The sequence below is a fragment of the Mirounga angustirostris genome, unplaced genomic scaffold (assembly GCF_029215605.1).
Source record: "Mirounga angustirostris isolate CCGP_5_RB_7025 unplaced genomic scaffold, mMirAng1.0.hap1 SCAF_4, whole genome shotgun sequence".
Lineage (NCBI taxonomy): Eukaryota > Metazoa > Chordata > Mammalia > Carnivora > Phocidae > Mirounga > Mirounga angustirostris.
In genome coordinates, this window is record NW_026991712.1 from 66,581,284 (window position 1) to 66,603,886 (window position 22,603).

General features: G+C 39.8%; 1 protein-coding gene and 1 long non-coding RNA gene across 2 annotated transcripts in view; one reads left to right on the top strand and one right to left on the bottom strand.

Annotated features, from left to right (window-relative positions):
• Window positions 1–6,580, bottom strand: part of LOC123859029 (uncharacterized) — a 270,181-nt gene extending 263,601 nt beyond the window's left edge. The window contains exons 1-3 of the long non-coding RNA XR_010410684.1: window positions 6,425–6,580; window positions 5,033–5,129; window positions 2,680–2,778 (exon numbers count right to left, since the gene is read on the bottom strand). This is a non-coding gene — a long non-coding RNA (uncharacterized LOC123859029). The remainder of the gene's footprint in view (window positions 1–2,679; window positions 2,779–5,032; window positions 5,130–6,424) is intronic.
• Window positions 6,581–6,665: 85 nt separating this feature from the next.
• Window positions 6,666–22,603, top strand: part of LOC123859028 (cytochrome P450 7B1) — a 184,721-nt gene continuing 168,783 nt past the window's right edge. Inside the window, exon 1 of the mRNA XM_045896482.3 lies at window positions 6,666–7,055. Coding sequence (XP_045752438.1) covers window positions 6,943–7,055 — 113 coding nt within the window. The 5' untranslated portion in view covers window positions 6,666–6,942. The remainder of the gene's footprint in view (window positions 7,056–22,603) is intronic.

Sequence of the window (22,603 nt, forward strand, 5' to 3'; positions counted from 1 at the left end):
TTTTGTAGCTAATCTAACAATGGTTAACTAACGATCTCTTTCTATAATGTTCCTAATCAGAGTAAATGGTTGAACTGACCTCCTAGAGGCTTTCCTTCTTGCAATATTGTACTAAAACTTTGACTCATAAACAGTGTACAGTTTTTCTTTAAGATTAGAATCATTTAATAAACATGATTGTTGTATCATCTCAGAAGCTGAGAGGCTAGTGTTACGATAGTTCTGCTAGTAAAAATGAAAACAACTACAAAATGAATGAATCCAAGAATCATCACCATCGATGTACTATCTGCCCCTGAAATACTTCTTTTTTTTTTTTTTAAAGATTTTATTTTTAAGTAATCTCTTCACCTAAAGTGGGGCTCAAACTCACAACCCTGAGATCGGGAGTAGCACGCTCTACCAACTGAGCCAGTCAGGTGCCCCTGCCCCTGAAATATTTCTGTGGCACCACAGTAGACACTGTGTATTTAGTGGACACTGTGTTGTGTTGCTCAGTTTCTTTGTCAGAATGGGAAGACCTGTGCTCCCAGCTTCTGGGAGTTCACCAGCTGCTTTCAGAAACTGTCTTCAGATACAGAGAGCTCCCTTGTCTAAGGTCATCCTCCTCACCATCCTGAGGGCAGTCCACAAAGCAATAAATGACTCGTTGCTACTGTGCTCTAAAGATCTAAACCTTCACCCTATTTGGGGGCAAATTCTGAAGGGCCATCGGAGTTCTAGATATCCTCAGGGGCTGAGTCTTGTTGAAACTGCATCCCAGCCCAAACTCTCCCTCTGTCTATGTGTTTGCCTCACTCTCCCACCCCTGGTGCTGATTCTGAGAGCTTGCCCTAATACTAAACTCCTGCACTGATCCCTCCCTGAGTCTGTTTCCCAGGACCTCTCCTGTAACAGGTAGAAACAGCAGAACCTGGTAGGAAAGAGGTGCTGTGGGTAGATTTTATTTTGGACCGGGACACTGTGTTGCTTCTCCAAGAACCAGTCTGTTTTTTTGTTGTTGTGTTGTTGTTGTTTTTTAATCTATAAAACATTCCTTTAGTGAACAGAGCCCTGCCGTAGCTGGGGAGTGAAGGTAGAGGGAATGGTTCTTATGTAAAGGAATGCTCAGAGAGATCCCTGTACATTCTGTCCTCAGAAATCTGGTTTCCGGGGCTAAGTGGGAAATGAAATGTTGGAAAAGCCAGTAAGTGAGTCAGAGACAGAGAGAGAATAAATCTCAAATACTGGCATCAGAAGTAGGGTCAGATCATGAGAATGAACTAAGCTTTAACATGGCATTGTGAATTTGTAAGCCAGAGTATTCAAAACTCAAGTGTGTATAAGTTATAATGCCAAGACTATTAAACGAGAAATGACAAAACTATTTAATCTATTCCTTGCCTCTTGGAGATAATCAGAGCCATCTGTTCCACCACTTTTAAAGCTGTTTCAAAATGATTACATTCCCGTCTTACCTAAAATTGTACTTTATAAAAAAGAGATTTAAATGTAACAACACTCTCTGTTGTTGGGTCACTCTGTTCACTCAACAGCATTTTATTTAATAAGCATTTTGCCTGCCATGTCTATATGTGTAAGCTAAGTGCTAGGTTAATACTATAAGCTGGCTTTTTGGGAGAAGGGAAAACTAACGAGAAAATAAGTACCATTGTTTAAATTGCAAAGAAAGCCAGAATAAGAGGGAGTAATTATAATTTAAGATATTTGTAGTCAGGTTCAGGGCTGCTATCCAAGATGCCTCACTATTTACAACGTGACAACTGAACAACAACTTTCAGGCTTACAGCAGCCTCAAGTCTCAGTATATACCATTATTGCCATCTCAGCCACAATCAGGATAGTCACCTTAAGGAAACAAGAAAGTGGCACATTTTATATTTTAATTAGGCAGAAGTAGCATATCAACAAGCTAACCCCTCAGCTGGGCTGAATTTGTCTAATTAACTCGCTTCTACTTAAACCCTATGTCAGTGGAGCAGAAGGTGTTCAAATGTGAAAAAGGGAGAAGGTCCAGGCATTTCTACTGTCATATATTTACTCCTCACAACTTAATCCTCATAAACCTATAGGGGAAGGTAGTCTCGTATCATTTTACAGATGGGAAAACTGAGATCAGCCTCAGAGTTAGCCAAGGGCTGCAGTAGGCCAAGGTACAAAGCAGAGGCCCATCTGTCGCCATGTTGGTTATGGGCAGCTCAAGGTAAAACAGGATCCATAAAAATGGAGGTAAGAATGACTAAACAGATATGGTAAAGGGTTAGCGAAAGAAAGCTCTAAAAAAGGCAAAATGATATAGTGACAGGAGGGGCAACTTCACAGTGGAATGGAGGAGCAATCATGGGTGCTCTGAAACTCTCTGAGTCTTGTCTTTCTGTTATGGAAAAGGAAAGAATACCTACATCTGAGATTTTTTTTTTTTAAGATTTTATTGACTTATTTGACACACACACGCACACACAGAGAAAGAGAGCACAAGCAGGGGGAGTGGCAGTCAGAGGCAGAGGGAGATGCAGACTCCCCACACAGCAGGGGGACCCCGATGCGGGACTCGATCCTAGGACCCCAGGGCCATGACCCAAGCCAAAGGCAGTCACCCAACCAACTGAGCCACCCAGGCGCCCCCGAAATAGTATTGAAGATTAGATGAGACAATGCATGTGAAACATGAAGCAGTACCTGGCACTTGGCAGGTCCTCTCAATCCTCTCAATTCCTTCCTTCTTTCCTTTTCTTTCCTTCCTCTGTTTCACAATTTTGCCCAGAGGGGGTCTTAAATCTACAGAAGGGGATAGGAAATCAAAGTCAAGACAGAGCTTGTGAAGAAGGGGGAAAAGATAACCACAGTCATTATTTAGTTATAGGTACGACTTATTTAATTTTTTTAAATTTTATTTTATTATGTTATGTTAGTCCCCATACAATTAAACCCAATCTATATTTTATGTCAAAAGTTGATAGGACCTTTCAAGCTTGAGTAATCAAGTCTGATTTTAGGAACTTCCCAATATTGGGGGAAAAAATGTGTGGAGTCCACTTGGACATTTTCACGGGGGGACTTTCAAATATTTCCCAACAACTAAAGCCAGAATGTAATCTACTCTTTCTCCAGCACTTATTTGCCTCCTAGGAATTCACAAAATTAAAGCCATATGAGTGCTTGTGCTTGTAATCTCTCCATTGTCACTCCACAATCTCACGTGGACTGGCCTCTTTTTGTTCTCCTTTCTGATGTCAATCCTTTTTGTTCTCTTAGTCCCAGCTCTTTGAAGTAAGGGTCATCTAATTCATTTTTATAGCTCCAGCAGGCCAAGTATAGTGCCATGGACAACATTTGCACTTAACAAAATGTTACTAAGTCGGTGGATTTGGAGGTCTCAATCCAATGTACTAGTATTATCAAAGAGCAGGAGAATTAGGACATACATGTTGAAAAGTAGAGGGATATATCAGAATTGAAGTTCTGTTGACTTCCAAACAGGCTCTTTAAAATGAAAAGGCCACAAAGTAAATTGGACCAGAATTTGAGATTAGATTAGAAAGAGAACAGAGAAAGAGACTGGCAGCTCTGACCACCTGCCAGATGAGAGTCACCTGGGCAGGTGGAGGAAGCTTTGAAGTATGACCCATCATCTGAATTGTCATGACTCTTACTTTAGAGACTCAAATGTATCACCCTCTCCCTTTACTCTCTCTGATTTCACTTCTGTTTTTGCTTGTATTTCTCTCTCTCTCCATGTGTTTCATAATCAATATTTTCTGGAGAAAGATGACTAGGCCAGATATTACCTATATTGAACATACTTCCACATCTGCACACCTCAAAGTCTAAGGGCCATGCCATGACTCTTTTAGATCTGTTAACCCTGGTCTAATTAGTACAGCCAAGGTACACAAGACACTAACATTGGTAACTGATGTTGAAGGAACAATCTGTGGCTTGTTTCTGAAGGGGACTGCTGAGTATCCAGAATTTTACAGTTGCTTCTCCTGTATACCTTATGAACCCCTGTGTTGGAATTAAGCTGGAATTGCCAGATTTATTAATAAAAATGTAGAATCCCCAGTTAAATTTGAATTTCATATAAACAACAAACACTAAATGCAGTATTTGGGATATACTTATATGTGCTAAGATGGCTGTGTGGGTTCCAGGCATAGCATCCACATTCAAAGCAGTGGAAAAGGGAAGGAGGGAAGCAAAAGGGTCTGTTCATTCCTGTTAAGGGCACTTTTCTGAACTAATACCTTAAACTTAACTTACTGGTGAGAATTTGGTCACATCTAACTACAAGGAAGGCTGAGAAAGAAGTCTTTGTAGTGGACAGTCACATACATGTTCATTTTTAAAAATCAAGGACTGTTACTGAGAAGCAAGGGGGAAGTAGATATAGAAGAGCGACTAGTCATCTCTGTCAGAAAAGTGATGGGAATAAAGGCATGTTTCAGAAGTAAAATATACTGAACTAGATGGAATATAATGATGCTGATATTGGGTTACGAGACCAAAATAATAAAAAAAGTCTTCCAATTTTATTTCAACCGGGTCAGTTTACAGAATGGAGGTCCCTTTTAAAATAAATGGAAAATATAAGAGAAACATACATTCAAAATTTGTTAAGTGCACACCATAAAGTGTTCGAAGTAAAATACTATACAGAGACTGTAGGAATATGACACAGTTGCTAACCAAATCTAGTAGGTGACAGTGTGGTCTTCCTTCTTCCACTTTCCTAAGACAGTGTGATTAACTGCAGGTGCTTGCTATTATTGTTACGACGTAAAATGTTTAGCATGATGCCTGGTACATAGTAAATGTTCAACAGATTAACTAATGCTTAATATTTTTACCTATATTTTCAAACAGAAGAGTCATCCAGGAGATCAAATCGAAAATAAAAGAAAAAGTTGAGGATGCTTGTGAAAATTAGTGAGAGGGGCTTTCTGCAGTGGTTACAGAAATGCACAGCATGGATATCGTCCAGTAAGTTGGCTCTACCGGCCAGGCAGTGATGGAAACCAATTTGTTTTACCTTGGAGGAGACAGAGTAGCTGTTGGTTCACTGTATCCTTTTGGATTTCATGGAAATTTGAATTTACAACAGGAGGAAGGAGAGGCAGTAGAAAGACCTTGGAATAAAAGTCAAAGATGAAGATACTCATAAGCATTGGTGTTCTAATGCTAGCCCAGCCATTTATAGCTTGGACAGCAATGCAGTAGCTTAATTCAGTTATGGAGCATTAAGAGCCAGGCGCATGCAAAGTACTTACAATTATGTCATCTCAACCCCAGGGGCAGGGATTCAGGGGGTGGGGATTCAGGGGATGGGGACTCAGGGGAGGGGGCTAGAGAGTGGGTGCAGACAAGGCTGGCTGAGAGATGGTTCCCATGTTCTAGAGCAAGAAAGACAGACTTAGAAATAACTCAGATACGGTAGAAAAATGTGATGGGGTGAAAAGCTGAGACAGTGTTAAAAGTATGGAGGATGGAGATCTTAATTACAAAAGAAGAGTTATGGATAATTTCTAGGAGGAAGTGGGATTTGAATTAGACCTTGAGGGGTAGGTAGAATTTTAGTATTTAGGGGAGAGAGGAAAACTTTTCAGGCAGAGCAAATATCATAAGCAAAGGTGTGAAAGGGCAGACTGTGAGGGACTCCGTGGCTCAAGAGTTAGTGTATATGGAACTGTACTAGCTGTGGGAGTTATACAATGGAGACAAATTGTGGAGGGCTTCTCATTGCAGGTGGAAGATTTATGACTTAGTCACAAAGGCATTATCATTAAGAGTTTTGAATAGGGTAAAAGCAGAATAGGTCTGTGTTGTAGAGAGGTGCCAATGGGGAGGATGGGCCGGAAAGGTCAAAGGTCTGAGATCAGTCCACAAGCTGTTGTAACAGTCCAGAGAACAGTGCAAACAAAATCTTACATAAAGTAGAAAACACAGTGGCAAGAATGGTTGTTAGTTACTTATCAACTGAGCAACGAGGGTAAATTACTTAGCCAGAGTATCATTATATGTTCTCTAAAATACTGCTAAAAATTACATCTCAAGTTTGGTGTGGAGAGTAACAAACATGTGTTAAGTCCCTGGTGAACGGGCCTTACTCCAGCAAAGATATTTTAAACGTTTCTCCCTTACCCTTTGTAAGAACAACCTGTGGGGCTTCTACCACTTCTATTTCGGCCCTTAGCGTTGTTCTGCAATAGACTGGTCTTTCTTCTCTATTCCTGGACTGTATGCCTCCCGGCCCTGGTCTCCATTCCTAACCTCTCGGACAAGACTTCGCACACAGTAGGCTCTCAAAAAAAGCGTGCGCGCAAACAGGATGTGCAGGGCGAAAGAGGTGGCCGGGACCAGGCTGGAGGCAGCGTGCATTACAGGTACCTGCCGCTCGCAGGGTTCTCTGTTCTCTGGGTCGTACCTAAGAGATCAGCGGTGCCACTGAGCAGCGGGCACAGTCCCAACGCTGTTCTAGGAGCAGGCAGGGTCCCTCCTCCTGAGGGGCGCGGGCTAGGGGATGAGAAACCCAAGCGGCTCACTTCCAAAACTGAACAGAAATTCCCTCCTCCAGGCCTTCAGAGGTTCGTCGTCAGGAAATCCTAACCCCTTCCCCCTCTTCTCCGGCCCTCCTTCCGGCCCCTAGGCACCCAGGCGCCGTTTTTGCAGAAGCCGCCTGGCCGGAGGCGGTCGCGGAGCGGGGCGGTGCGCGTGGGTGGGGGCTGGGCCGGGGGAGGGGAGTGCAAGAACTTTGAGACTCAGCCTCGGGGGCCCGCGGTGGCATTCCTGGCAGCGCCGCGAGCAGGCCCGCCTCTGGCGCCCGGACCGGGAAAGAGTCGCCGAGACGCCGCGGGAAGCAGTAGTGTCGCCGCCCCGGGAGAGACCCCTGGCTGTCCGCTGCGGCCGCGCGGGAACCAGACGGCGGAAGACGTGTCCGCGGGCATGGGCCTCTTCTCGCTGGAGCCGTTGCTGCCGCAGCTACTCAGCTTCCCGGGCCTGGCCCTCGCCGCGGCCCTGCTGCTCGCGGTCCTGTGCCTGCGCGCCGGGCGCACCAGGTAAGCGCCCCGGCGGCCTTACCGCGCGGCCCGGCTGCCCGGGCCACGCATGCGCCCTGGGCCCCGCGGACTGTGCCCGACCCGGCAGGCCGAGGGAGTACCCCGCCCCCAACCCCAGGGATTTCAAGTGCGCGTAGTCAGAACTTGCTGCGGGGCAGCGGAGTGTTGGGGGATTGTGTGTAATGACAAAGGCTTCTTCTGCGTCTTCCCCGTACGTACGCATACATATTAAAGCGTTGGGACCGAACTCGATTTGCTGCTCCCGTGTAGGTTGTATGTAATAAGCCCTAGGTTTGCATTATTCATTATGCATCACGTATGGCTTCCAAACACACACATTTTGGTGCCGAGTTCCAATGAGTTGATGCTTCATGGCGTAGAATTCGTAGAACATTTCGAGGGGAATCTTCTTACATTTCCTTCAGTTAAAAGTGAAATGTTTCAGGAGAATGGCAGTGTATGGTACGAACAATAATTCTGGGTACTTCTCTGTGCCTCAGTTTACATCACTGTACCTCATGTGGAAAAACGCAGTAATAATACATCATGGGAGTTTGGTGACTACTAAGTGAGTTTATGGTGTGCATTTTGTGCATTTACTGTATTATTTTCATTAGAGCAAAACCAATAACAACACAACGCTAGAAGTGTGTCACTTTATCAGATTTGAAATGTGGAAGTAGAAACATATTTTAAATAGAAGCATTCACTCGAAATCACTGTATTTTCTGTTTGCGATTAGATGTTTGCATAGGTATATATACACACAGATATGTTTATATGTATATGTTTGTGTGATACAGGTTGTTTCTCAAAGGTTTGGGGAAAATGGCACCATTGTACCGCATTCAGATACCTGGGGACATTTCTAGAATGTGCATGGATGAATACTCTAGAAGGGAGTATTGCTTTTTTTCCCCCATGCAAATTTTCAGTGATTTTCCTGGGATGTGCCATGCCCTCCCCTCAGGTTGCCTTTTCCAATGGCTGTGCTCTTGCTTTAGAACCCAACATGAGAATTTAGGATACTTTAATTCAGTGTTACTTGATTCTATGTAGGTTCCATCTTCCACAGTGTCTATCCCTCAGCCAAGGCCACATTTAAAATAAAACTGATAAATTCAAGGTAAGATTTGGGTGGTGCTAGGAACTCAGTTCATTTCCAGCAAGTCATTAATCATATACATATGTTTTTAAAAATCACCATTTTTTACTAATAATTGACTTAAATAAATATATATATTTTTAAAGATTTTATTTATTTCTTTGACAGAGAGAGACACAGCGAGAGAGGGAACACAAGCAGGGGGAGTGGGAGAAGAAGAAGCAGGCTTCCCACTGAGCAAAGAGCCTGATTCGGGGCTCGATCCCAGGACTCTGGGATCATGACCTGAGCCAAAGGCAGACACTCAACGACTGAGCCACCGAGGCGCCCCATAATTGACTTAAATATAGATACTTTCTAAATTATTATAAAGACAACATATAAAAGCAGAGTCTGGTTAGCAAGGCCAACTTGAAAACAAACATGTCTCTATTATTCTTTCCCTACCTCCCGTTCCCTGCAAAAATGACAAAAGTTAGTCCTACCAGAACAATATAAAATAAATATAAAATGGTTAAATTCTTCTAAATAAATGAAATACAGAGTGGCACTAACTTATATATGTGTTAAAGGGGATACTTACAGTTAAAGGGCTTGTTATGAATAGAGGAAGGTGTTCACAGAAAATATGATAGGGAGGGGGCAGTAACATAGATTTTTAAATCCTGCAGTTCTGGAAACAGAAGTCAGAAATGGACCTTACTGGCCCCAATCAAAGTGTTTGCATTTGGTGGAACTAGGGGAGAATCCATTTCCTTATTTATTCCAGTTTCTAAAGGCCACCAGAATTCTTTTTTTTTTTTTTCATATTCTGATGCTTCTGCCTCTGATTTATAAGAACCCTTGTGATTATGTTGAACCCACCCAGATAATCCAGGATAATCTTCCCATCTCAAGGTCCTTAATTTAGTCACATCTGCAAAGCCCTTTTTGTGATGTAAGGTAACATATTCATAGGTTTGGGGGATTAAGACATGGACATTGTTGGGAAACAGCATTCTTCCTACCACAATGCTCCCTCTAACCTCCAAAGATTTATGTCCATCTTACATGCAAAATATACCACCCTGTCCCAGCGTTCACAAAAATCTCAACCTATCACAGTATCAACACAAGGTCGAAGATCTCACATAAATCTCAGTCAGCTCCAAAGTCCCAAATCTCACCATTTAAATCATGTAAATTAGTGCGGGGATCTCAATATGATCCATCCTGGGACAAAAATTCCCAAGAACATTGTGGGTCTTTCATGTACGTCACAGGGATTGACTCTATCAATAAGAGGCTCCTCCACAGATTTTTCTTGGATCATTCCATTTACAGTCCTGGCTTCTTTTGACATGGCTGAGAGGAAACTGTCACATGCCTCATCTTTTCGCTGGTTGACCAATACTGTACATGTGAATGAGTGTGTATGATTAAATTGTCAAAAGTTCAAAATAGCCAACGTGAAACCAATGAATCACTGAAGTAGTAATTAGTAAGAAATTATTGAGCACACACCAAAAAGACAGTTTGCAAACTGGAAGTACTCAAACCAGAACATGAAATGAGACTCAGGGGTATATTTTTATAAAGCAGCTTATATAGTGAGAGAGTAGTGACTGTTTATTCTTCATAGTGATGGATTTCGTTATTACAGTTTTCAGTGGTTACCTCATATAAACCTTGGGAAATAGTTCAAGTTTTGCTTATCATTTCCAGAGGCACACGCAAGAAATAATCCAGATCAAGTTATTCTCACAAAATAAGCTAAATTAAGCTTTGCCTGAATGACTACAGTGGTTCTGTCTGCCGAGGGAAGCTTCAAGGCTGGTCTCCATCTATCCTTGATTTTAACAGAATGTGCCAACCTTTTGATTTTTCCCAGGCACTAGCAAAATGTGTCCAGCCACATCCTTGGCTTTCTCTCCAGAGCACTCTTTTTTGACAGTGACTCTCCTAGTTTGCTGTCTGGATAGGCTGAGAATTTCCCAAAGCATCATTTCCTGGTCCCTCTGTGCCCAAGAATTCTTTCCTTCTTCTACGTCTTCCCTCTCACATTTTACTATAAGCAGCCAGACAAACTAGGCTACCCCGTCAACACATTGCTTAGAAATCTCCTTAGCTAAATATCCAAGTTCATCTGGTACAAATTCTGCTTTCCATGTAACTGCAGTGCACAATGTAGCTGAGCTTTCTGCAACTGTAAGACAAGAATCCCTTTTGTCCAGTTTACAGTGGCATGTTCCTCATTTAATCTGAGCCCTCACCAGCAGTGCCTTTGATGTTAATATTTTTACTTATGGTCTATTTAGGATGGTGTAAATATTCTTTAAGATATATATATATTCTCTCCCATAGTCCTCACTTTCTTCTGAGTCCTCACTAAGGGAGTTGTTAACATCTGTATTTCTACTCATCATCTGTTCAAGGCAGTCTGGATTTTTTTCTATCATCTTCCTCAAAATTCTTCTAGCCTCTGCCCATTGCCCAATCAAAGTCATGTGTCTATTTTTAGGTATTTGTCACAGCAGCATGCCACTTCCAGGTACCAAAATTGCACTAGTTTCCTATGGCTGCTATACCAAAATTTTACAAATTCAGTGATGTTAAACAACACAGACCTATTCTCTTACAGTTCTGGAGGTCAGAGTCTTACTGGACTAAGAGTAAGATTTTGGCCAAGCTGAGACCCTTCCGAAGGTGCTGGTGGAGAATAGTAGGTTCTGAGAACACAACTGAACTTGCACTGTGTAAGTCTTCAACTAGAGAAATACCTCAAAGATTGAACCCAGGGGTACCTGGGTGGCTCAGTTGGTTAGGCGACTGCCTTCGGCTCAGGTCATGATCTGGAGTCCCAGGATCGAGTCCCACATCAGGCTCCCTGCTCAGCGGGGAGTCTGCTTCTCCTTCTGACCCTCCCCCCCTCATGCTCTCTCTCTCTCCCTCTCTCATTCTGTCTCTCAAATAAATAATTAAAATCTATTAAAAAAAAAAAAAAGATTGAGCCCAGAAGAAGAGGTTGCCTCACCATAAGACATTTTCCAGACTACCTCAGAGAGAATCCCCTTCCTCAGCAGGAGATTCAAAGGATCCTTGGATTCTGTGACCCCTGACTGTGCCTAACTTGTCTGAGTCATTTTCCTTAACTGGAAAATGGAAACAACAGCTACTACACTAGGTAGATGTGAGAAGCAAAGTGCATGAGAAATGTAAATACATTTTGTAATGAAGTGTTATCACTTCAAAGACAATTGGCTTGCACCATTAAGTTTCTTTGTCACTTCCCAGAAACCCTTTTTTCCTAGTTGCTGATTAGGAGAAAAAATGGGACGATTTTCTTTCCCTCTCCCCCAACACACATATTCCCATGCCCCCCAAAATGCTGTAATTGGTCAGAAATAAGATTTAAATGCTGATGAGTCAAAGTAAAAATTCAGTGATTTCTTTTCAAGTTGTAAGATGTCAAGGTTATGTAGATAATGAGTTATTTTGAAATGTTGATTTGTTGACATCACTGTATCACATAAGTCAATTATTTCCTCTTTCTAATTGATTAATTACTCCCAAGCTAGACCTATGGTGCTCTAGATCCCTCACACTGTTAACACTGCCTAGACAATGAGAAGAGCTAGGTTGCAATCATTAACGGATTTTTTCTTGTTTCTTCCTCTTTTCTCACGACAAAATATAGGAAAAAGATGTGGGTAGCTGAAAGCAAAGTAATTTTCTACTCAAGATTGTGCTGAGTTTAGCAGGTGGATTTTTATGTTTTTACATAGAAGGTGCTAGAGAGATCTCCAGGCACATTTGTGGCAACAAGTAATCAGTTATGCGTGGTGCTACAGTTTCCCTTATTAAACTGCAGTGTTTGGATCGGTCTTGTTACCATTTGAGACAGATTTCAGGCTTGCTTTGCTGTTTTACTTTGTAACTTAAAAAAAGAAGGTCCTGAAGGTAGAGAATCTTCCTGTTGTATAATTACAGGAACATGTGAGCTCTGAAAACACTTCACTGTGTGCCCTTTAAAGTGACCATTTAATATGTTGTTGATTAGGCCAACATTAAGGATTGCTAAATGCTGTAATCATATTTGCTGATAAATCCCGGCAATCCTTTAGAAGATATCTCTTTGTGTAAGAGAAATCAATTCAGAAGTTATACTAGTTCAGCATAAATCCGTTACTTCTATAAGAATAAAATCTTGAAGTGCTTACCTTAGAAATGTGGGACTATTTATGTATGTAAAGTCATCCATGGCTTACTGTTCCCCAGCAATGGGACCTCCTTATAGAAGGCAGTGTAGTGTAAGGCAAAGAGCATGGCTGTGAAGTCAAATGGACCTGGATCCAACATCCAGCTCCACCCCACTATCCTGTTGATTTTTGAGAGGAAGGTAAGGGAAGACAGAAAAGAACAATGTTGAGGCCCTACTTTATGCCACACTTTGTGCTGAGATGTTTTGCATACGTTATCTCATTTAATCTTCACTGTGGTTCATGAGATAACTGTTATTAAGCTATTTTTCAGAGGAAGAGACTAACCCAATAAGAGATAAGCTCATTTGCCTGAGGTTGCAGATTTACTCAGAAGTAGAACTGGGTTTTTGATTCCAGGTCCCTTATAGTTATGGTAGACAGAATAAAGCCCCCTCAGCCCCAAAGTTGTTCTCAGCTTCATTCCCAGAACCTATGAAAACGTTAGGTTACTTGGCAAAGGGGAGATTAAGGTTGCAGATGAAACGAAGGTTGTTAATCAGCTACCCTTAAAATGAGGGATTATCCTGAACTTTTGGGTGGGCCCAGTGTAATCACAAATTAACATGGAATGAAGAAGGAGGTAGGAGAAGAAGTCTACCAACCACGGGTGGCTTTGAAGATGGATTAAGGAGTCTAAGGGACAAAGAATGTGTGGGCAGCCTTTGGAAGCTGGAAAGACAAGGATTCTCCTCTAGAGCCTCCAGAAAAGAACCTAGCCCTGCTAACATCTTGATTTTAGTCCTAGACCCACTTTGGACTTCTGGGCTACAGAGCTGTAAGATAATACATCTGTGTTGTGTAAGCCACAAATTTGCGGTAATTTTTTACAGTAGCCATAGGAAATTAATGCAGGCGTCGTATCTGCCATGCCCTTGGTCTTAAACTACACTGCCTTTTGTAAGAAAGTTCAAAGAGTAGAAAAGACTGGGCCTTGGGTGACTTCTCTGGTTGCCTGTGAGGAGGAGTAGGACAGAAAATAAACATTTCTAAACACTCAGTGCTTTCATCACTATACTAATGCATAATAATTTGAGAATTTGGGGTCCTAAACTTCACAGATCATCATGGGCTATTCTTCAGTCTTTGTTCCTTATGCATCAATATACAAATAAGTTTTGAAAGCTTGTTATGTATCTAGCATCTCTGAATCTTTAAAATCATTTTGAAAATAAGTCTTAGATTGTAGGCATTGAGATCCAGATGTGAACTGGTCAGATTTCTTATTTCCCAGACTTGGTGCATCCCTATGTCCTGCTGCCCAGAGCCTGGAGGATAAGACAGAAGAGGACTCTGAGGATTTGAGAGGACCTAGGGGGATGGGATCCTACACTTCACTGACTTCCCAAAAGTAGGAGAGCAGAGAGAACCATAAGCTGTAGAGGAAAGATTAACAGCCTCTTGTAGGAGAATATTTTTGTATTTTATCCAAAGTAAAATCCCACTGAAACCACTTCAGGTTACTCTTCTGTGAAAGGCAAAGGACAAAACTATAGAAAGCTACTTTGCTGAGTAAGAGAAGGTGACATCTATTATATCGTGCATTTTTATAGCCAGAGTGCTCATTTTTATGGTTTTGGCATTTTTTTTTCAACACAGAAGTATTTGGGATGGGATTTCTTCTTCTTTTTTTTTTTTTTTTTTTGGTCTATAGGAAAGTGGGAAGGATTAATTAAGTCTATAATTGCTTAATGCAGAAATTAATAGAAATTTTAATAAAAGTGCAACCATAACAGGATTTAAATCCATTGTCATTTCTCCTCATAACTTTATCCTAAATAGTTGATAATAATGAAGAAGAAACTTAAAATGCTTTACTTTACTGACTAGTTTCTCAGCGAATATTTGTCATAAGAAATGAAGGATGAATGCATGAATGGACAGTTCAGCGTGGTAATTCTCTATTTCTAATATGAATATTTTAGAGTTGTAGATATTAATAGCAAGGCATATAAACTGCATACAAAAATGATATATCAAATGTCATACATAACACATTTTCTGCAGCTTAATTAGAAAGTGAAGATGTCTTAAGCAAGTGCTTACCTGTCATGAATATTTATAAATGGAGAACGTATCAGTGCAATGTTATTCTTTAGTGTAAACCTAACTGAACACATAGCGATTGTAGTGCAGTCAATTCCGATGATTCCTGCTTCTTCAGATTCAGAGTTTAAACATAGGTACTGTTAACTTTCAGTTCTAGGTACTGGATTTTATAAGTGTGCTTATGATTCCCTTCCCTGGTATAGATAGATGGACAGTGTACTTTATTTAACAGATCAGCACTCCTTTGAGAAAGGGCTGAACCTGGTTTGGTTAATCACATACAATCACACATATTTTGGTCCTTAGTACACTTAAATAATGGTAAGATGATTACTCGTAAACTATTAGAGACACCATGTTTTCTGCCTGAAAATCAAAATCATGCTGATGAAAGCATTGCTTTGTATTAGCTGTACCTTGGAACTGTGACTATCCAAACCACTTTATCTCAGGAAGACAAGTGGCTTGTTGCTCAGTCATGTCTAGTGAGGATTTAATGTCATGACATTGTATTTTGGCGGTGGTGTCCTTTTGGGGCAGGATGTGAGGGGATCAATTTCTTCGGGTGTTGGACAGTTATCACTTTAGGGTTAACTACTCCAATATTGTTGACTCTAATCTATTTTTGTGTATTGAGTATATAGTACTATAAAATTGTTTTTGACTTGTTATTATGAACAGCCAACACTTTTGAGCACTTCCTATGTGCCTCCTAGACATAGAGGCAAGTATTTTATATTCATTATTGTGTTAAATTTATTGAATCTTCCCTCACAATAACTTTTCTCATTTTATAGAGGTAAGAAGTCAGTCTCATTTAAATAATGTTCCCAAAGTCAAACAACCAGAATGTAGTAGGGTCTAGGATTCAGACCCACTGTGTTTGACTTCAAGTCCAAAAATTTAACAGTTTTATCTTTTTCTCTTATTCTTTTTAAATCTTTGCAATAGTGTTCTGACATATACATTAACTCTTTACTGAAAACTAAAGTATTACGATGTAATAAAACTTTTAAGCATTGCTAGTAGAAATTTAATTAAGACAGGAATAAATACATTAGGACTTCAAAAGAAGAATGTGTTAAAAATCTAAGCAAAGCAAAAAAAAAATCTAAGAAAGCAGATAATGATAGTCTGCTATATCTCTGCTGCACTGGATTGTGTGAAAGTCACATTTGATGGATAGTGTGAGAAAATACGTCTTTTTCCTTATCTCATATACTGGCTTTTGCACCCTTTCATTTAATGACTCAGCAGAAGATTTGAGATTCACTGCATGCTCTTGTTCAGATACAATGGAGAATAGGACAAATGACATAGGACCCTGCCCTTTTTTTCTTCTTTTGGACATACACAAATCTGTATATATTTAGCGTATATAATTTGATGAGTTTATAAAAAAGTATACATCCATGAAACTGTCATAAACATACCCATCACAAGCAAGTTTCCTCCCATGTTTATTTATGATGATGATGATAAGAACACTTGACATAATATATATCCTCTTAGCAAATTTTTAAGTATACGATGTAGTATTATTAACTATAGGCACTATGCTATACAGATCTCTAGGACTTATTCATTTTGTATAACTGAAACTTCATGCCCTTTGACTAATACTTCTGTTTCCTCCTCCCCATTGAGCCCTGTTAATGTTTGTTCATTCTACTCTCTTCTTCTATGAGTTTGACTATTTTAGATTCCTTATATAAGTGGTATCATGGAGTATTTGTCCTACATCTGGCTTATTTTACTTAGCATAATGTCTTTCAGGTTCATCCAAGTTATCCCAAATGGTGGGATTTCCTACCTTTTTAAGGGTTAATAATCTTCTGTTGTATGTATATACCACATTTTCTTTATCCATTTATCTGTAGACAGATACTTAGATTTCTTCCATATCTTGGCTATTGTAAATAATGCTTTAATGAAGATGGGAGTGCAGATCATGGGATCCTGATTTTAATTATTTCTTAATATATACCCAGAAATGTGATTATTGGATTATTCAGTGGTCCCATTTTTAATTTTCTGAAGAAATTCCACACTGTTTTCCAGAGTAGCTGCACCAACATTCCCAACAGTAGTGTATAAGAGTTCCATTTTATCTACATATTTGCCCACACTTGTTATCCTTTGTTGTTTTTTTTTAAAGATTTATTTATTTATTTATTTGAGAGAGAGAGAGAGAGAGAGAGAAATAGAGTGTGTTACATGAGTTGGGGGGAGGGGCAGAGGGAGGAAAGAGGGTATCTCAAGCAGACTCCCTCCTGAGCACAGAGCCCAACACAGGGTTTGATCCCACGACCCGGAGATCATGACCTGAGCCTAAATCAAGAGTCAGATGCTTAACCGACTAAACCACCCAGATGCCCCTTGGTTTTTTTGCTAATAGCCATCCTGGCATGCTATCATTGTGGTTTCGATTTGCATTTCCCTGATGATTAGTGTTGATGAGCACCTTTTCATATACCTGTTGGCTATTAATATGTCTTCTTTAGAAAAATGTCTATTTAGTTCATTTGTCCATTTTTATTTTTCTTTTTTTTTAAGATTTTATTTATTTATTTGAGAGAGAGCAAGCAAGAGAGAGAGAGCACACGAGCAGAGGGAGAGGAAGAGGGAGAAGCAGACTTTCCTGCTGAGCAGGGAGCCCAATGCGGGGCTTGATCCCAGAACGTAGGGATCATGACCTGAGCTGAAGGCACATGCTAACCAGCTGAGCCACCCAGGCGCCCCTCCTTTGTCCATTTTTAATCTGTTTGTTTTGCATTTGAGTTGTAGGAGTTCCCTATAGATTTTAGAGATGAATGCTTCATCAGATATATGGTTTGTAAATATTTTCTCCCATTCTGTAGGTTGCTTTTTCATTTTATTGATTGTTTCATTTGCTGTGCAGAAGCTTTTTAGTTAGGTGTAGTCCCACCTGTTTATTGTTGCTTTTGTTTCCTGTGCTTTTGGTGTCGTCTCCAAGAAGTCATCAAGAAGCTTTTCCTCTGTGTTTTCTTCTAGAAGAACATGCCTCTTGACCACAAAGAATAGTGAGCAGGCTGAGAGTCACATCTCACTTCCTGAAAACTTGTAAAATTTGATTCAAGATCACTATTTTCAAAGGGAAAACAATGTTGAAGCAACCTGGAATCAGAGGGGAAGGCTATTTCACCCTTTGGTAATCAATTGAAGACAGTTTAGTGTGTTTCCCATTTTAACAATCCTTCAGAAGAGGATTATACAAGCTATTGCCCATGTCATGGCTGCAATTCTTATTTCACTTATAGAAGCAGCATTAAATATTGTGTGAGAAAGTGTTACAGACAGTTCAGGTATTACTCGATGTCACAAAGCATAGTGGTTCTTGATATGTCTCTTGAATGCTTTCAGGCCTATAGTGAACTTTCAATCTTGCTTTGGATTTTGAATGGCCTTTTTCACATGGACAAAGGATCTCAGTACTATTTGCAGAATGTGTAACTTTGCCCTTATATTTCTTTTCAGGCATACATGCAAATTCTTTCACTATACATTCAGTGTGTGTGTGTGTGTGAATATATAAATGTATAAATATATGTGTGTATATATGTGTATATATTTCAAACTAGTTCTACCCTTTTTGCTTGTCAGTGTGTTGTGCCATATGGTACAGAGCATCATGCCAAAAGATAAAAATATTTCTAGAACATATGAAATCACCAGTCAACTGAAGAAGGGTAAAGACTTTTGACCACAGCATTTGTGACTCTGATGCATTTGTGGGCAATAGTACATAGCTTAATACCCCAATTCTAAGAACAGGACATATTTTGAAGTTAAAATGGCACTTACTTTTTAAGGGAAAGAATCCAAAAGCAAAGGCTTTGAAAATTTTATTTTTCTAAAGGAATTGATTCAAATCAGTGTTTTCTTTCTAAACTGAAATTCTCCACATTTATTTATAGAACTTTCCCCCTCTTATTTTAATCTCTAGAGTTACCATACAGAGAGGCCTTGGAGATGGAACCCACCCCACTGCAGGTGGATAGAGTCTTCTGGCTGTGGATAACATGGCCACTCCACAGTTTTTCTAACTTATTCCATAGATGGGATATTTTAACCCAAACTAGAAAATCAAATCCCACAGCATTCCTAGGGACCATGGAATAAAATCATCATAACAATGTGATTCAAAGCTATTTACTCTCCAACAATAAGCAATAAGCATAAGCAATCTGGGCTATAAATATGCATTACTGTGCTACTCAGATTTTACTCATTTTAGGTTTCAAGTAGACCTGGATTCCTTTGCGCCACACTGACTATTGTTCAACTACTTAACTAATGAAAATGAGGGGGAAAAAAGTTCAGTAGTTTATTTCCCAGACAAGGATTGAGTGTATTTTTCACTAGAGAGAGAAACTATTATGTAAAAAAAAAGTGCCATTGCCGTGACATTTGTGGGTAACAGTTCTGTCAATAGCACTTACGTTCTTTGACAAAGATCCAGTCCTAACTTTTTATCTCTTCACTAATTGATTCTTCTTCTTTTGTATTTATTCACCTTCCCTAATTGTCTTTTTTTTTTTTTTTTTAACAAAATGACCTTACGTGGGCTTGGTTTTTACAGGATAGATCTATAATAGAATAGTCTTGTTAGAGGGCATCTTAGCAATGCTCCTTCTAATTTTATGATTTATGTTTGAACCCTGCTATATTGCAATTTACTTCTTAGGCAGTGACAGTTACCTTGAGACAAACATAGATCTCAAGAATATTCAAGCAAAAATCGTATTCTAGAAGCATCTCTATATTTTATTTGTTCTTGTGCTTTTCCCTTTGTTCACTGGAGATCTACTATAGAAGGTTTCTTTAGTTCCAAATATAAGTTAATGAAGTTGAGGAGGTAGGTAAAAATGTTCTTAATTACACTGCATTGGAAGATATATGCAAATTATGCTCCACTTTATAGGCAACTATAATATTTTTAAAGGGCTAGTCTTTCCTTTTTTAGGAGCTAAAGTGACTGATTCATGTCAGTTTCCTCAATCTGCTTTAGTGGGACTAAGATAACTCAGTCCCTCTTTGAAACTCTGTATTTGTACTCTTTTAAAACAGTCATGTTTGAGAAGAAATGCTGGCCAAATAGAACCAAAAGCTGAAATAGTGTCTATTTTTGGACTTTAAAAATTGTTCATGTCTTAGAAAAAGGAACACATAACCAAAGAGTCTCAAGCACTGTTTATATGATAGGGTAAGAGGACCTTTAGGTATTTTAGGATAACTCAGATTTGTAGGATATCTCATGACCTGTGTAGCAAATTTAGAATAATGCTAGGTTATTTAATCATGTAAAATTGATCATTCTTTATTTGTCAACAGCTTTGAACAATGACAGTTTTATTACTGTAATTATGATATGCACAAATTTATTTTCAAATCCCCCTCCTTCTTTAGAGTTTGTTATCAATAGAAGGAAAAACAGGGAAGAAACATACAGGGACGTTGTTTCTGTCTGTCACAGGTTGACTTTAGAAAAATGACTAGACTTTCAGCTACATCTAGAGCTTACTTTTCATGGGTCTCTGAAGCCTTGGTAAGATCAAGTAAAGAAGAATCCACAGTAGTGAGTGCTTTTCTTCTCCAATTACTGTCTCCAGGCTTTCACTGGAATGGTACAATTACAACCAGGTTAAGAAAATAACTTAGAAAACTTATTTTTATTAGAAGAGAACAACTAAGATCATGATATTTATGAAATCAGAAATAATGGAATTCCCACAGGAGAGGAAATGGCATGATATTTCTCACTCTCTCTGAGCCTCAGTTTTCTCGTGTAAATAAGGAAGTCAGACTAGATAATCACTCTGGAAATAATTTGAATTCTATAGGGACATTGCCATTCTCACATTAACACCTCAGACTACACATATTTCAGCTATACAGAATGTACCTGTCCTCAAATACAGTATATCTTCTTCTGACTACATTACAGTACTCTTCTTTCTGCCCTTTTAGACCCAACATAAAAGCGGCACCTCTCTGGAGTTTTTCCAGCTCTTCCCTGGGCAAAGTTTACCATCTCCTCCTCCAGCCTCCACCAGCACCTCAGAATTCACATCACGGTGTATTATAATTATTAGTCAATATGCATTACTCCCTGGCCAGTGTGTCAGCAACTAGGCTGAGAATCAGAGTCTGCTTTTTATTTATCTCTATGTCTTCAGTACCTAGAAATAAATGCCTGGTGTATTGTAGGCAGTCAACAAGTAATACAATAATAATTAAAAAAGAACTATCCTTAAATAGAACCAATGCTCATGATAATATGGACAATAAAGCCTGTGGACAATTTTCTTTTTAGTCATTATTGGTTCATAAAATGCTGTGAAACCTGACATACACAGTTGGACTATAAAGAATATGACTCATGGCTCCATGTGAGTTATAGCTAAGTCAGTTATTGGGAATTACTCTTAGGCTACCCGTAAACTACAAGAGTAGTTTAAAGGCCCCGCAGGGGGCGCCTGGTTAGCTCAGTCATTAAGCGTCTGCCTTCAGCTCAGGTCATGATCCCAGAGTCCTGGGATGGAGCCCCACGTGAGGCTCCCTGCTCAGCCGGAAGCCTGCTTCTCCCTCTCCCACTCCCCCTGCTTGTGCATGCTGTCAATCTCTTTCTCTGTCAAATAAATAAATAAAATCTTAAAAAATATAAAGGCCCAACATATAATAATTATAAGACCCTGAATCCCATAGTGAGTTCAGGGCCATGAGAACAGAGCAACACTCTTTTTGAGACTTAGAGAAAAGAGTTGTTTGAATGGGATTGGGTAAGGACATTTGAAAATCTAAGAATATCCCCAGAACTCAGATCAGAGACAAGAAAGCCATTTCAAAAAACAAATCAGATGAAACTCTTGGTACAGAAGTGAAATAGAAGAGGGTAAGGTATTTGATCACCCATATTTACATTTATTCAGAATATTTCAGGTGGCAATATGGCAGATTGTTTAAGAGTAAGAGCTTTAGAACCAGAGAGATAAGGAGGAGTTTGAATACACTGTGCTATTTATTTGAGGTAAGACTTTCCACAAGTTATTTTACCTCTGAGGGTCAGAAATAGTTTTGGAGGCAGATGGATGAATGTGAAAAGGTTTCATTGCTCAGACCCTTGAAGAAAAGGAGGTATTATTATTACTATTCAGTAAGTAATAATTGAACTCCTACAATATGGAAAACCCTGAGGTGTGTAGAAAGCAGAATAAAATACCATTTCTGCCTCCAAGGAGTTTATAACTGAATTGGGAAGATATGTATAAATAGGTCCCAATCCCAATCTTTAGTGTTCACATTTCCCCGTTCTATTAATTCAGTATTGCTTAACATCTATATTGGTCCATGTTTATATACTTCGTTTCTTTCACATGATCCCATAAGGCTGTGACTTGCACTGGGAGGAGAAGTTGAGGCTACTAATGTCAACAGTTACTACTGACATGAATTTCCCAACAATCATAAAGGGAAAAGAAATGGATTTTCCACCCCAATCCCTCTCTTTTTTGTATGTTCTTTTCAGTTCAATTCAACAAGTATTTATTGGTTACCTACAGAGATAAAAGTCAGTTTCTGTCCTTGAGGAACCCAAAATCTATAAAGACACATAAATAATCAAGCAATTCCATGATGCAGTATAATAGATAATCAGGATGGAGATAAAGCACAGAAAAACAAGTGTTGATGGGGGGGCTAGATTAAGGAAATTCTTAGCAGTAGGAACTACTAGACTGGGCCATCGGATTACATGTGGATGGAAGGAAGGGGGAAAGGAAAGGTGTAAGGGTGACTCTTTGGCTTCAGGTCTTGAGTGACTGGAACTGGGTCATTCGATAAGATGGAGACTGTTTTTTTGTTTTTTTTTTTTAAAGATTTTATTTATTTATTTGACAGAGAGAGACACAGTGAGAGAGGAACACAAGCAGGGGGAGTGGGAGAGGGAGAAGCAGGCTTCCCGCGGAGCAGGGAGCCTGATGCGGGGCTCGATCCCAGGACCCTGGGATCATGACCTGAGCTGAAGGCAGACGCTTAACGGCTGAGCCACCCAGGCGCCCCAAGATGGAGACTGTTTAGGAGGATTAGGTTTGGGGCTAAGAGGATGAGTCCACTTTTTGAACATATTGAATATG